The 16161-nt window shown below is 46.8% G+C and overlaps 1 protein-coding gene across 1 annotated transcript in view; it reads left to right on the top strand.

Moving 5' to 3' along the window:
* Positions 1-16161, top strand: part of CEP89 (centrosomal protein 89) — a 78208-nt gene that overhangs the window by 11703 nt on the left and 50344 nt on the right. Inside the window, exons 4-5 of the mRNA XM_068993045.1 lie at positions 3603-3786; positions 14956-15058. Coding sequence (XP_068849146.1) covers positions 3603-3786; positions 14956-15058 — 287 coding nt within the window. The remainder of the gene's footprint in view (positions 1-3602; positions 3787-14955; positions 15059-16161) is intronic.

Genomic DNA, 16161 nt, shown 5'->3' with positions numbered 1-16161 from the left:
GCTTTCATGGCAGCACTGAGACCATGAATTCACTGCTTTTAGCCATAACCTTAGATGGCAAGAGTTGTCAGCCACAATTTCTCATGAGTGTCCTCTCTGAACAGTCACACTGTTGAATTTACTTTTGTTGATGCCTGCACTGTAACCATTCTTCTTTAACATCATTTTCTCTATTGCTTGAGCTGGGTTAGTGCTGACATAGGGCTAAGGATCAGGAAGGTTTCCTCCCGGCGGAGGAAGCATTGGGGAAGAGCTGTGGGATGTACAGTAACCAGCTGGGAATGGCCTGAGGGCTGGGAATTGGTCAGCATGGTGCAGTTCAGTTCAGTTCAGTCCAGTCGCTCAGTCGTGTCCAACTCTTTGCGACCCCATGAATCGCAGCACGCCAGGCCTCCCTGTCCATCACCACCTCCCGGAGTTTGCTCAAACTCACGTCCATCAAGTCGGTGATGCCATCCAGTCATCTCATCCTCTGTCGTCCCCTTCTCTTCCTGCCCCCAATCCCTCCCAGCATCAGAGTCTTTTCCAATGAGTCAACTCTTTGCATGAGGTGGCCAAAGTATTGGAGTTTCAGCTTCAGCATCAGTCACTCCAAAGAAATCCCAGGGCTGATCCCCTTTAGAATGGATTGGTTGGATCTCCTTGCAGTCCAAGGGACTCTCAAGAGTCTTCTCCAACACCACAGTTCAAAAGCATCAATTCTTCAGCGCCAGCTTTCTTCACAGTCCAACTCTCATATCCATACATGACCACTGGAAAAACCATAGCCTTGACTAGACGGACCTTTGTTGGCAAAGTAATGTCTCTGCTTTTCAACATGCTGTCTAGGTTGGTCATAACTATTCTTCCAAGGAGTAAGCGTCTTTTAATTTCATGGCTCCAGTCACCATCTGCAGTGATTTTGGAGCCCCCAAAAATAAAGTCGGACACTGTTTCCACTGTTTCCCCATCTATTTCCCATGAAATGGTGGAACTGGATGCCATGATCTTAGTTTTCTGAATGTTGAGCTTTAAGCCAACTTTTTCACTCTCTTCTTTCACTTTCATCAAGAGGCTCTTTAGTTCCTCTTCACTTTCTGCCATAGGGTGGTGTCATCTGCCCATCTGAGGTTATTGATATTTCTTCTGGCAATCTTGATTCCAGCTTGAGCTTCTTCCAGTCCAGCGTTTCTCATGATGTACTCTGAATATAAGTTAAATAAGCAGGGTGACAATATACAGCCTTGACGTACTCCTGGAGTAACAGGCAAATTTGGCTTTGGAGTACAGAATGAAGCACGGTGCAGGGATGAGCTTTTTAGACAGAGAATAGGGAGTATGACACACGTGAGCATCTGAAGAGGCTGTTTGTGGCTGGGAGGAGTCAAGTGAGGTGGGGAGTCATCTGAGATGGTGCTGGAGGAGTGGACAGGCTCAGGGGACCTTTGACATCCTGTTCCAAGATTTGACGTCTTCCGGAGGAGCAGTGAGAAGACCCTTTAAGGGCTCATGGGGTTGGAGTGGGGAATACATCACCAAATTTGATTTTTATCTGCCATGTTTATTCAGTTTTTATATTTGATTTTTTTTTAAACATACCAAGAAATTCTGTATTTTTTATGTAGTAAGAAGTATCAGTGTTTGTAGTTCTGACATTATTGTCAGTTCTAGAAAGATTTTCCTTATTGCTGTGTTATACAAATGCTCACATATTTCCTTCTAGGATGTTGGTGGTTTAATAACTAAGTCGTGTCTGACTCTTTCAGCCCCATGGACTGTAGCCCGCGAGGCTCCTCTGTCCATGGGATTTTCCTGGCAAGGATACTGGAGTGGGTTGCCATTTCCTCTTCCAGAGGATCTTCCAGACCCAGGAATTGAACCTGGGTCTTCTGGATCACAGGTGGATTCCAGTATTGCAGGTGGATTCTTTACTGACTGAGCTACACTAGGATGTGTTTATACTTCTGTTTTTTGCATTTTAACCTTGATTCCATTTTTGAGATGTTTGAATATAGCCTGTTTTTCTCCTGCTGAGAATTTATACTTTGGCTGAATAAGAGCTGAAGATGAGGAAGTGATTCTGAAATTCACTGAAAAGAATAATCAGATAAGACCGTAAAAGTGTATTTGGAAGGGAAGAATATTGACTAGGGGAGGGCTGCGTTAGCCCCGTCATATTTTAAGACATATTGAAGTAGTAAAAGGAGTGTTGTATCAGCGATAAGAGGTGGACAAGAATGCCTTGAGGTGAGCCTAGTGTTTGCAGGCATATTGAAACTCTAATAGAGGCAGCCCCACAGATCAAGGGGAAAGGACGGGATTCAATAGTTTATTCATTGGCAGCATTAGAAAAAAATCAGGTTTCAGCCTTGGCGTAATTCATGCACTGAAACAAATTCCTACTGAATGAAAGGCTTAATTTGTATATACATAGAAATATCACAAAGTGCTATATCCAGTCTAATCAAACCTCTCAGAAGGAGATGACTACTGTTTACTTCTGAGCTAAGAATTTGGAAGGTTAAAAGACATTTTTAGTTTTAAATCATCTGTATATTAAAAAAAAATTACATAGCCAAAATAAAATCAACAGAATTGGGAAAATATTTCTAGTAAATACAAAGTCAGAGTTTTAATTTTTGTAGGTGGAAAAGTTCATTTCAAATTGGAATGGTTGTACTAGAGCCAGAGTAGATGAAGGGACAAAGGACATGAGCAGACAATTCACAACAGGAGAACCAAGACTCACACACAAATATAAGGAAAAACACCCAGTCTCAGTAGGAAATGCACATTTTTGAAGTGAGGTTTACATTCTTTGGGCTTCCCTTGTGGCTTAGCTGGTCAAAGAATCTGCCTGCAATGCAGGAGACCTGGGTTCGATCCCTGGGTTGGGAAGATCCCCTGGAGAAGGGAAAGGTTACCCACTCCAGTATTCTGGCCTGGAGAATTCCATGGACTGCCTGGAGAATCCCAGGGACGGGGGAGCCTGGTGGGCTGCTGTCTGTGGGGTCACACAGAGTCGGACACGACTGAAGCGACTTAGCAGCAGCAGCAGCAACAGTCCGTAGGATTGCAAAGAGTCAGACACAATTGAGTGAGTTTCACTTCACTTACATTCTTTTAGCAAGTTTTAGACAATTATTACTGACATAGTCACAGGTTTGGGAAGTGATTTTATGTGGATGCATGTGGACCTGTGAAATGTTCATACTGCTTGACTCAGCCTTTCTCCATATGGTTGTTTTATGGGATGAATCCTCAATACAGAAGAGATTGTGCGTTGATGTTCCTTGCAGAGCTGTTTGTGTCGGTAAAAACTGGGGGGGAGGGAACCTAAGTAAGGGGAATAGCTGACTGAACTGATGTATCTACTGGAGGCAAATTGTATATGTACACAGTGATTATAACTATAAAAATCTAGGTGAAAAGCTGGAAAGAAATTCTACCGGTGTACAAAGAGATGGAACCGTGGATGGTTTCACCCTTTAGCTTCTGCCGGTCTTGTCGTGTGGTCCTAGTACGTCACAGTGGGACTCGGAGGCAGTGCGTTTACTCCTTGTATATAAACCAGCGTGAGGTGTTAAGTGGCTTGTTCTTTTATCTTGAATGTTCTAATACAGGCCACACTGGCAGAATGAAGCGGGAAGATCTCCTCTGCCATCCTTTGAAATGCTGGGCTATGAGGAGGACGAGGACACTGACTCGCACCTGTCATCCAGCCGCAGGCAGTCTGGAGACGCCAGCGCTTGCAAGGAAGAGGGAGGTCTCAGCGACGCCATGTATACCACGCCACACAGAAACCAGGTGCTTGCCACGTTCCAGCGTTTCTTCTACGCCTTGACATTAACTCACAGGAAATTGTGCCGAGTGCGTTAGAAAATAGGTCCCTTTTCTCTCTTCAGCTGTTAATGGCTTGTTGTTTGGGGGCTTATTTTTTATTTTTTATCATTGGTCCAGTCTCATTTTCTACCTTATTAGGCTGAAATTTAAAACTCTTTCCTTTATCTTTCAAGACAAGTCCTTCAGAAACAGAAACATCTTCACGTCTTAACATAGATTTCCATCTGATGCTAGTCATCCTGCTCTTTCCTTTGTGACCCTGTGGACTGTAGCCCGCCAGGCTCCTCTATTCATGGGGATTCTCCAGGCAAGAATACTGAAGTGGGTTGCCATGCCCTCCTCCAGGGGATCTTCCCAGCCCAGGGATCAAACCCAGGTCTCCTGCACTGCAGACAGATTCTTTACTGTCTGAGCCACCAGGGAAGCCCAAGAATACTGGAGTGGGTGGCCTATCCCTTCTCCAGGGGAACTTCCCGACCCAGGAATTGAACCAGAGTCTCCTGCATTGCAGGTGGATTCTTTACCAGCTGAGCTACTCAGGAAGCCCCAAATTTAAAACTCCTTCCTTTATCTTTTAAGACAAATTTTTCAGAAACAGAGAGAAACATCTTCATGTCTTCAACGTAGGTTTCCATCCATTGCTAGTCATGCTGCTCTTTCCTTTGACTCCCCGCCCCCGAGCTGATTTTCCTATCACTTTTCCGATGTGTACGTTGCAGTGTTTCTTCAGACTCGTGCCTGACAAGGAGCATCATCACATGTCTTTCCACAGTAGCTGACATTCTTAGGGTGCATGTGTGAGTGTCTAGTTCAAGCTCTGGCTGTCTTGGTGACATGGGTTCTATTTCAGCCCTGTAGGGGGCTTCCCTGGTGGTTCAGATGGTAAAGAGTCTGCCTGCATTGTGGGAGACCCGGGTTTGATCCCTGGGTTGGGAAGATGCCCTAGAGAAGGAAATGGCAACCCACTCCAGTATTCTTGCCTGGAAAATTCCATGGACAGAGAAGCCTGGTGGGCTACAGTCCATGGGGTTGCAAAGAGTCAGACATGACTGAGTGACTTCACGCCACATGTAGGGGAGCCGAGATACCTCTCTGGTTGAAGGAGCCTGGTTCTCCACCATTGCCCACATGCCCTGGTTTAAACTCTTGTATTCCCAGGGTTTTGAAAGCTGGACAGCACCATTTCTTTAATGGCAAAAGACAGCACCATAATTTCTTGTACCTTTCTCTTTTTTCTCTTTTTCACTGTCACTATAACATGTTACTTGCAGTGACTCTACTTTAAGACTTGCAATGTCAAACTATGTTCATATTGATTTTATTTCTGTTGATTATCCTCCACTACTTTGAATTACATTTTAGATGGTCTTAGGGAAATTATTTTGTGGAATCCTTTTGTATTTCAGAAACTAGCCATCACTTTATAGCATATACAGACTTTAACATGCAGAGTTAGGTTTCTCCACAGCAAAGAGCCCTGGATAGGGAGAGAGGTGCCAAGAGCCCAAAAAGATCTTCCGCAGCACTCTGAAAGGCCTGTGTAAGCCCCCACCGCCCCTCAAGGCTGCACACTTCCTGGCTGGTATTTTGGACCCAGGCTGTAGGTAGAGCTGTAGCACTCAGCTCTTCTGGACATGTGATAGGAAAATTGAGAGTGAAGCTTGCTACCACACTTACCTCATTGGAGAGGGATAACAGTGACCTCCACAAGCTCCTTTGTTGTTAATCGAACATACAATTTAATTTTTCAGGCCAGTGTATATTGGTGGCTCGAAGACCCGTGTACAGTACAGAAATTTGTTTTAAAAATTTGAAAAGTAGAGCAAGGCAACCAACAGTGTCAAGGATTGGGGGGGGATGCGGAGGGGCTGTGGGAGCGGGAGTTGGCACCACCGTTGTCGGAGAGACTGTCTGACGCCGTCTGTTAAAGCTGAGCGGGTGCATTTTCCATAGCCAGGCACCCCCGCAGTTGAGATATAGGACATAATGTAACACATTAATGTTCTCATTCTCCAGGATGAGCAAGTATCTTATCTTTTTTTTTTTTTTGCTTCCAATTTTTAGTAAAAGAAAATTATGGTTAGGGTTGACATCTTTGTCTCCCATCTGCTTCACCCCTAGAAGGCCATCTCCTCCTGGATTTGGGATGTGTTCTGGAAGTCTGTTTTTATTCTTTTGCTGCAAATAAGTATCAGGAAACATGTGTTACTATATGTATATATACTGAATTGCACAAAGGTCACCATACAGGAACCCATCTTTCCTCCTCTCAGCTTTGTAGGTTTTTGAGTTGCATACACGTTAGTTTATTTGTCTGCTCACCTGCTGGTGAACATTTAGATTATTCCGTTGCACACTTGATACGTGGACCCCACTGGTTGTTGCCAGATTGTTCTACAAAGCAGTAGCTCCCATTTGCCTTCCCAGCCGCAGTGTGTGGACGCAGGTCTCCCCCTTTCTGCACATGCCGGCCAAGAGGAAAGCCTGTCCTCGTACAGCACAGGAGCGGAGCCAGAGGTGGAGTGTTAGCGAGCGATTGCAGTTGAAAGGCCTCATCATAACCTGCAGAGGAACGAACGAAAGGGCCCTGAAGCTGGACAGGGATTTCAGTTTCCCACAGTCTCAGGATTAGTACCTCAAGGGGAAGAAGACACACTGAGCTTTTCTGAGCATTTGATAGCTTCCCTGGTGGCTCAGTCAGTAAAGAATCAGCCCGTAACACAGGAGACCTGGGTTCGATCCCTGGGTCGGGCTACAGTCCTTGGAGTCACAGAGAGTTGGACATGGCTGAGTGGCTAACGCACACACACACGCACAGGCAGCTCACACATGCCATTTCATTTACTTTACACCTATGTGGGTACGTGTGTGAGAGAACAGGATAAATGACTTGCCCAGGATCATCCAGCCCACCACCCAGTGGCAGAGGCAGGATTCAGATCAGGACAACCCGTTTCTCCTGTTTAGAATCAGAATTTGTGTTGACAGTCCTTGTGCCTCTCAAGACTGCTCAGTTCAGTTAGTTCAGTCGCTCAGTCATGTCCAACTCTTTGCAACCCCATGAATCGCAGCACACCAGGCCTCCCTGTCCATCACCAACTCCCGGAGTTCACTCAGACTCAGACTCACGTCCATAGAGTTAGTGATGTCATCCAGCCATCTCATCCTCTGTCGTCCCCTCCTCCTCCTGCCCCCAATCCCTCCCAGCATCAGAGTCTTTTCCAATGAGTCAGCTCTTCTGAGGTGGCCAAACTCAAGACTGTTAGCTAGACGTAAAGACTTTTGTTTGTTTTTAAGGATTAAGATAGGTATCTTTGAAGAGAATGGGTGGGTGGTGCATATAAAACTACTGTTTAATCACTAGATGGCGCTAGCGGTGAAGGAGACACTGCCTAGGGAGTATGTTTTAGTTTTTTTTTTTAAGTATTATTTTTACTGTAGACACTTACTGCTTATTTGCTCCTTAGTTTTACTATAAGCATTTTGTAATCTCAGGTAAATTTATGCCTTTATTCTTTTCAATCAACACTAGTAAGATAAGGACACAGACCAGCCCACGCCAGGCAGTTAGGGTGTAAGTGTCTGCCTCACGCCTCTCTCTGTGTTTCAGGGTAGTTTGGGCAAACATCTTCATGCGAAGTGTGCACCCGCCCAGAAATGGCCTAGCAAATGGAAAGCAAGTCTTGTTTTCAGCAGTTTTCTTGTCGGTGCCATAAAAAGTAAGGCTGGAGGGGAAGCGGGCTGTGTGAATGTGTGGTCAGTTTGCATGATACGAGAGCCCAGCAACAAGAGCAGCGCCGGGGCATTCAGAAACCTGAGTCCAAGTCCTGGCTTCTCTGCTTCCCAGGTGTGTGACTTGGGAAGTCAGACAACCTCCCTATGCCTCAGCGTCTCCATCCTGTAAAGGACTGTCAGCATGGACACTGTCTCTGGGTCGGTAAATAATTTGACACCTATTTGTCCAGCATCTGAGTACCAGGCATGTGCTAGGTGCTGGAGAATCAGCACAAGGGTCCCTAGTCCCACAGTTAAGCTAATCCATTAGAATTATGATGAGTGTTACAAAGGAAGGGTACTTGGCCGCATGGGACCACGTATAGCTTTTCTGAGACGACCGCCGAGAGTGACAGCAGAGAAGGGGTTACAGCCTTTCTTCTCTCATTTGAGGTCACTTCATTTTTCCGCCTGATAACTTCTGTATGTTCATCTTTATCCTTTGAAGTTCAGTAATGTCACTAGGATTAACAGTGGTGTTTATTATTTTCTGTCCTTTTTTCCTGAAATTTAGTTTACATAATTCTGAAGACACGGATTTTCCACCTCCCTTTTTTTATTTCCTGGGAAATATTTTCCTCCCCTCTTTTATCTTTGACCGGTTTCACCGTCTGTTCATTCCGTTCTCCTTTGGGAACACAATCTCCTTTATTTGTCTTCCACGTCTGGTATATTGCCTCTAATCCCTTGTCCCTCCATTCTCTTCTCAGCCTCACTTTGTGTGATTTCCTCTGTGTACCCTCATCCCTCTCAGCCTTTGTCACTATGTTTTATGGCTTCTTGCCACCCACTCCAGTATCCTTGCCTGGAAAATTTCATGGACAGAGGAACCTGGCAGACTGCAGTCCATGGGGCTGTAGAGGGACAGACATGACTGAGGAGCCGAGCGTGCACACAGTATAACGTTTGCTGCTAAGTCGCTTCAGTCGTGTCCGACTCTGTGCGACCCCACGGACAGCAGCCCACCAGGCTCCCCCATCCCTGGGATTCCCCAGGCAAGAACACTGGAGTGGGTTGCCATTTCCTTCTCCAATGCATGAAAGTGGAAAGTGAAAGTGAAGTTGCTCAGTCGTGTCCAACTCTTAGCGACCCCACGGACTGCAGCCTACTAAGCTCCTCCATTCATGGGATTTTCCAGGCAAGGGTACTGGAGTGGGGTGCCATTGCCTTCTCCGTTTACCTCTGTATTTATTTCATTTTGCCTTTTGCTTTTTTGAGTTCTGCTGATTTATGTCACACATTCTTCTGTGGCTTCATCACTTTTTTTTCTGCAAAAATATTTTTGCTTGTTTATTGGGCTGCACTGGGTCTTCATTGTGGCACAAGGGATCTCTAGCTGGGGCATGTGGGATCCAGTTCCCTGACCAGGGATGAACCCGGGCCCCCTGCATTGGGAGTGTGGAGTCCTAGCCACTGGACCACCAGGGAAGCCCTGCATTATCACTTTTCTTGATCCCTGCATCTCTTCTTCTATTCCTCATGTCAGTCTGTGCTGTTTCTAGCTTCTTTGAGAGTACAGAGTTGGATTGTGGAGGGTAAAGGAGGGCTCCCTCAGCATCTCCCTTCAGCCTCGCCCGCTCTCCCATCTGCCCCTTGGGAATGACTATACGTCCCCTGGGACCGTCACATCCTTGCTGTCAGCGCACCCATCGGAGGATCGCTTTGAACCTTTGTACCTGTGACACTTTGTGACTGTCAGAGCGTCTGCATTCCTGAAGTCTGAGGAGGTTTGGCGGCTTCTGACATTTTTCCTCTCTTCCAAATTTCATAGGTTTGGTATCTGTTTTCTGGCCATTGACTAAGCTTTCTTTCTTTCTTTTCATTCTTTTAATTGATTTCAATAGGTTTTAAGTGAGGAGAGTGTAGTCTGAATACCTGCTGAAATGAAGTGAAAGTTGCTCAGTCGTGTCTGACTCTAGGAGACCCTGTGGGCTTATATAGTCCATGGAATTCTCCAGGCCAGAATACTGGAGTGGGTAGCCTTTCCTTCTCCAGGGGATCTTCCCAACCTAGGGATCGAACCCAGGTCTTCCACACTGCAGGCAGATTCTATACCAGCTGAGCCGCAAGGGAAGCCCAAAATACCTGCTGCTGCTGCTGCTGCTGCTGCTAAGTCGCTTCAGTTGTGTCCGACTCTGTGCGACCCCATAGACGGCAGCCCACCAGGCTCCCCCGTCCCTGGGATTCTCCAGGCAAGAACGCTGGAGTGGGTTGCCATTTCCTTCTCCAATGCATGAAAGTGAAAAGTGAAAGTGAAGTCGCTCAGTCATGTCTGACTCTCAGCGACCCCATGGACTGCAGCCTACCGGGCTCCTCTGTCCATGGGATTTTCCAGGCAAGAGTACTGGAGTGGCATGCCACTACCATTTTCAAATAGAAATCACTGATAAGGTGTTATTAGAGCTCCTCTATCACACATTCTTGCTATTGGTGCGTTTGTGGATTTGCAGAACATTTTGGCATAAAATACCATATATTCATTCATTTGTTCATTTATTCATCCAACCAACTACCCACAGGTATTTGAGTATCCACCGTATACGTGGGTCCAGAGAGGAATCATTCATGCAGGTGTGAACCAGTTATCTAGAAACTTCTGGAGACCAAGGAATAGTGGGGACTCTTGCTGCGGTTGAGGATTAGGAGTGTCCCCCTTCTCTCTGCAGTTTTTAACTTTCAGTTTCTTTAAGATTTTCTGTTACCCAAGTATACATGAATTTCCATGTCTTATAAAAACGTTTGGTGCTGCTTTTAAGCAAACACCACCCCTAACCCCTGCCGTTCCATCCCTCCTCTTCTCTCCAGGACAGGCCTCTGTGGTCACTTTGTGTCTATATCATCTTCTTGCCTACAAATAATCAAAGAGACAGAAGGTGTAAATAATGGACATTTAACTCTCACACAACAAAGTGAAAAGGTAGGCGATTTCCAAAATTGTTTCAGCTGCCTACTGAACACAGGAGCCTGAAATTCCCTTGGCCTGCTCTTTGTAATTGCCAGAGGGAACCAGTTCTTCCCGTAGGAGGAAGCAGGGCATGGTCCTTCAGGCAGTGCTGTGTTGATGACGGGGAACGTTTTTTCCAGAGGCCTGCCAGCAGGATGCTTACTGGTCACATGCCCATCCCTTGACTGGTTATTGGCTAAGTAGAGAAGGATTACTGTGATTCAAACCTACTTGCACCAAACAAAATCGGGATTCTCTCAGCAAGGTAGAAAGAGGGGCACTGACTGCTGAGTGGGCGGGGCTGAGGTACCTGCAGTCTCCCTGTCTGCATTTATACATACACATTCCCATGGTTAGTGTGTATGCGTGTAGATCACTGACTCTGCTCTAGCAATGTGAGCACCTCTGTATGAGTTTGAGCCCCGCTGGTGGCGATGGAAGGCCAGGAGAACAGATCGGGCACCAAGCTGTCACTCCCGGTGATTCCAAAAGCCGCTTAGAATGCACCCTGCCACCTTCTAGCAGTGAGGTCTCCTCCATATAGCAGTGAGGAAGCATGGGTCACAAATGTTTGCTTCGTTCCCTGTAACATGCCACACCGGGGGGGGGGGGGGGTCCAGCATGCTGTGAGACCTACCGAGGTCCCACTGCAGGCCCACAGGCCCCTCCACCTTACAGATCAGAGCTTCCTGCAGCTCTGCCCCCACCCCCGAGTCACCTGGGTTCTCTGCGCAGTCTGATCACACTCTTGCCTGGACTTGACCCTCGGCTGGAGCCAGCTGGACCCCTCTGTTGCTCCACCCGCCGTGTCTGTTCAGTGTGTCTTTGTGGGTGGGGCTCCGACGTTGGCGTCACTGACCTGAGGAGAGGCTCCTGGGAAGGGGCGAGCTCTGTCTGGGGCTGGGCCCTCTGCGTCCCCAGGGTCGCCAGCGCTGGCTCTACAGTCAGCTCACCCCACAGTCACGGGGATCTGGACACTGAGGCGCCCTCGCTGTGCTGCCAGGCTTTCCAGCGCTGTGCTTTCACCTCCAAGTGAGAAGAGATCCCGCAGACTAAGTTTTGAATTGTGTAAGTGTGAAATCATGGAGGATGTATTATTTTACATCTGGTTACATTTTTAAGTGTTTACAAATTTAAAACCTTACCTTCCTGGTAATGTGAACAGTTTGTCACTATCAAGTGTCCCTCTCTCTCTGAAAATGTGATCTGCCTTAAAGTCTTTTTCGTCTGACGTTCTCCATCTTTCTTTGGTATTTGCACGGTCTAGTTCTATCCTTTAATGTTAACCTTTCTACATCCTTATGTTTAGCTGTGTTTTATAAACAGCATCTAGTTGTTTTTCCTTTACGTTTACCAAGATATAATTCACATATTAATATCATACTATTCATCCATTTAAAGTGTACAATTTGGGACTTCTCTGGTGGTCAAAGGTTAAGACTCTGCACTTCCAATGCAGGGACGAGGGTTTGATCCCTGATTGGGGAACCAAGATCTCACATGTTGCTCAACACACCCCCCTCCAAAAAAAAGGTTTATAATTCAATACAGTATATAGTTTTTGTTAACCAAATTTGACAAAATTTTCCTTTGTCTTTTTACTAGAGCTTTTGGTTCTTTTATGTTTAATGTGTTCATGGGTATAATTGAGTTTAAATCTGTCATTTCTGTTTTTCCTGCTTGTCCTATTACTCTGGATCTTTTTTCTTTTTTCATTCTCTTGGATTGATGGACTTTTAAGTTCTATTTCTTTCCCTCAACTAGCTTAAAGTTATACTAGCTAACCCCCCCACCCCCTAATAATCACCCTGTGAATTCTAGCATGTACATTTTGCTCTTTAAAGTCCTAGTTAGCGTCCTCCCCGGGAGGAGGATGAAGGAGTTTAGGCCAGGGCTGCAAACGGATGTGGGAAAGGCCACTCCTGGCCACTGGGATGGCCGCACTGTGGCTGGGGTGCCTGGCTTCCACCTCTCTCCCTTCAGCACCCAGACAACTTTTGTTTTAGTTTCCCAGGTGATTTTCACACTCTGAAGTATTTGGTAGTTTTAACAGTGCTTTACATTAAAACTTTAGAGTGTTTCTAGAATGTTGTCACAAATTCTTTAGGCTTATTTATCGACATATTACATATACACAAAAGACACATAAGCTGTAACTGTACAGCTCAGTGAATTTATGCCAAGTAGCCTCCACCCAGATTAAAAGAAGAGGAACAATACTGCTAGACTGCCAAAGTCCTCTGTGACTGAGAAGAGTCACTGCTCCCCCCAGAGTTAACCACTGCCCTGACTCCAAGAGGAGATTAGATCTTAGAAAAATCACCTTGGGTTAGTTTTGTCCTTCTCTGGTGGCTCAGATGGTAAAGAATCTGCCAGCAATACAGGAGACCTGGGTTTGATCCCTGGGTTGGAAAGATCCCCTGGAGGAGGGCATGGCAACCCACTCTCCATTCTTGCCTGGAGAATCCCATGGACGAGGAACCTGGTGGGCTACAGTCCATGGAGTCACAAAGAATTTGGACACAACTGAGCAACACAGCACACAGCACGTTCTAAAGATTCTGTGACTTTAATTGTGCATCACGTATGCTTTGGAGTTTTTGAGAGTCTTCTGTCATTGTGCATGGTAGTTGTCGGCTCATTCTCATTGCTGTGTGATGTCCCACGGGGCAGCTATAACAGCCGATAACTTATTTGCTCTGCTAAGGGTGGATACTTGATTGTTTCCAGTTTGGAGCTTTTCGGAAGAGTGCTCTATGAACATTCATGTGTGGTGGGTATGTACCACTCATATATACTGATGAGTGGTGTACGTATGATCATAAGGCATAATCAGCCGTAAGGTACGATCAGCCTTTGTACTAGTAGATACTAACAAGCAGTTTTCCACAATAGGGTATCATTATGATGGTATCTGGGCTTCCCTTGATGGCTCAGCTAGTAAAGAATCAGCCTGCAATGCAGGAGATCTGGGTTCGAACCCTGGATTGGGCAGATCCCCTGGAGAAGGGAACGGCTACCCACTGTAGAATTCTGGCCTGGAGAATTCCATGGACTGTATAGTCCATGAGGTCGCAAAGAGTCAGACACAACTGAGCGACTTTCACTTTCACTTTTCATGACAGTATTTGAGTCGCCTTAGCATTTCATACTTCCTAAATAAAAGTGAGTAGCTTAATATGCCTTTGACAGGGTAAACAAGGCAGATGGTCCCTAGGAGCTAAAAGCTTAAGAGATTCATTTCTTTTTAATTTCTTCGATGATGAGTAGAGTGGGAGACCTTTCTGCTGCTCTGAGCCACGTCACCCCAGAGCCCTCTACCCCCAGCCTGGTGGGCCTGTGAGCCTTAGCTTTTGGCCCTGAAATGCCCCTTCTTGTGGGCATCTTGTTGGTCAATGCTGCCCCCTTCCCAGCTATGGGGATGGAACTTCCATGGCCTGCAGCACAGCACAGCTAAGCCAGGCTGATCACATAAATAGGATTTTACAAAGAGTCAGAATAGTGGAAGGGAAGCCACCCAGGGAGCACCAGCCTCAGCTTATTGTACAAGACCTGGCTCTCTGCTCTTCCCCGAGGGCAGCCTCTGTCCTCACACCCCCCTCTCCCAGAGCCTTGCCAGTGAGGCAGCCTCCTGCTCATTGGGGTGGTCCCAGACCTGGCTCACAGGTCTGTGAGGGGCAGCTCTACTATTCATGACCCTGTAAGGAAATTTGTCACAGACAGTGGTGGAGGGAGAGTCCCATTCTATCAGGAAGCACAGTGGCCTCCTAGCCAGCAAGCATACTGGGCCCCGATCCCAAACAGTTGCCTTGGTGAGGGTTCTCCCAGGGCAGGTCGGCAGCTCAGGATCAGTACCAGGGCGCGGTGGCACTGGGCGCTGCACAGAGCAGGCGGGAGGCGGCTCCTTTTCCTGAGTTGGTCCCTGGCAGGAATGGGGAAGGCAGGCTGCCTGGGTAGCATGGGGTGGGATGCGGTGCGGCCCAGCTGTGAAGGTCCCTGTGGCTTAGGCCAGGAGTCCCCAGCCCCCGTGCTGCGGACTATCCTGTTAGGAACTGGGCTGCACAGCGGAAGGTGAGCGGTGGGTGGGCAAGCGAAACCTCATCTGCTGTGCCCGTGGCTTGCATTACTGCCCGAACCATCCCCCACCCCCCACCTCCACCTGTGGAAAGACTGTCTTCCATGAAATCGGTCCCTGGGGCCAAAAAAGTTGGGGACCGCTGGCTTGAGCATAATTTGGGTGGCACTGCCTTTGCCATTGGGCTTTTCCTGAGGGACCCACGGGTGTAGTCCTTTTATGCCTTGGAGGGGAGGTAGCAGTGGAGAGGGCATGGAATAAGCCAGCTGAGTTTGTTGGGAGGAAGTTTTATACAGAAGTACTTACCACGTGTTGTTCCTCTGTCTTCTGTAACGAAAAGGTTCCATCATCACACGAGGTGGACATTGAAGATGAGGAAAGTATTTCTGAACAAGATGGGTTTCCAGGCTCACCTGTTCCACCAGAGAATACACAAGAAAAAGGTAAAAAAAAAAAATTGTTTTAAAAAAATTTCATGTAAAAGCATTTTATGGCCATAAATATTGATTAATTTGGAGGAACATACAACCATTGCACCTCCATACCATGGTTCCATGGTTTTAAGTGAGAAGAGCCCTGAGCTTTGTTTTTCCTGGGATACAGTGAAATGATTGCGTGGGTGTTTGGTTGTCCTTAATGCATAAGGTCTTCACATTGCAGTCCATTTTGCCATTGTGTCAGTTGTGAGAGGATCCCTGGGGGAGCATCAGGGCTCAGGCTCTGAAACTCCATGCCCTCCTTCTTCTCTGCACCCACGACCAGTGGCATGAGGGGCGGGCGCACAGTGAGCTCCTCGGGCTGGCTGAGTGAGCTCGTCTGTCTTGTTCACCAGGCTGGCTCTAGGGCCCGGAGCAGGGCTTGGCCCACGGCTGCTTGTCACTTCAGGTGATTTGGATGATTGAACACATGGATATATTTATAATACAACTTTGGAACGGCATACCTTTGTATATTTCATTTGGCACAGTGAGAGAATTCAGCTCATTAATAGCAAAGGCCGTTTTCCATTTCCTAATATGTGGCTTGTGTTTGAGAAGTGAGAAGGAGAGCCTGGCATGTAGTGGGCACCAATAACTACTTTATCAGGACCCTCAGGGAATTGCTTGGGCTCAAGTAAGATAAGTGTCAGTTGCTGTGTTGTGTCCAGCTCTTTGTGATCCCATAGGACTATAGCCCTTCAGGCTCCTCTGTCCATGGGATTCTCCAGGTGAGAATACTGGAGTGGGTAGCCATTCCTTTCTCCAGGGGATCTTCCTGACCCAGGGATTTAACCTGGGTCTCTTGCATTGCAGGCATATTCTTCACAATCTGAGCCACTATGGAAGCCCAGGGCTCAAGGAGACTCTCATATAAGTCAGCACAAGGGGACTGATTGATTGGAAGACAATGCCAGCCTTCTAATACCTGTGCCAGAAAATGCCACTTGGTTAGACAGCATATTTTATCCTTGTGGGAAAATCCATGTGTGTGTTAAGTTCAAGTAGAAAGTATGTCTCTTTTAGAATTAATACTTTCTCACTGTAAAAAATACAGAAATACATGAAGT

The sequence above is a fragment of the Capricornis sumatraensis genome, chromosome 20 (genome assembly GCF_032405125.1).
Source record: "Capricornis sumatraensis isolate serow.1 chromosome 20, serow.2, whole genome shotgun sequence".
In the NCBI taxonomy this organism is placed as follows: domain Eukaryota; kingdom Metazoa; phylum Chordata; class Mammalia; order Artiodactyla; family Bovidae; genus Capricornis; species Capricornis sumatraensis.
The sequence above is the reverse complement of the archived record's forward strand: the minus strand, read 5'-3'. Positions and strand labels throughout refer to the sequence as shown.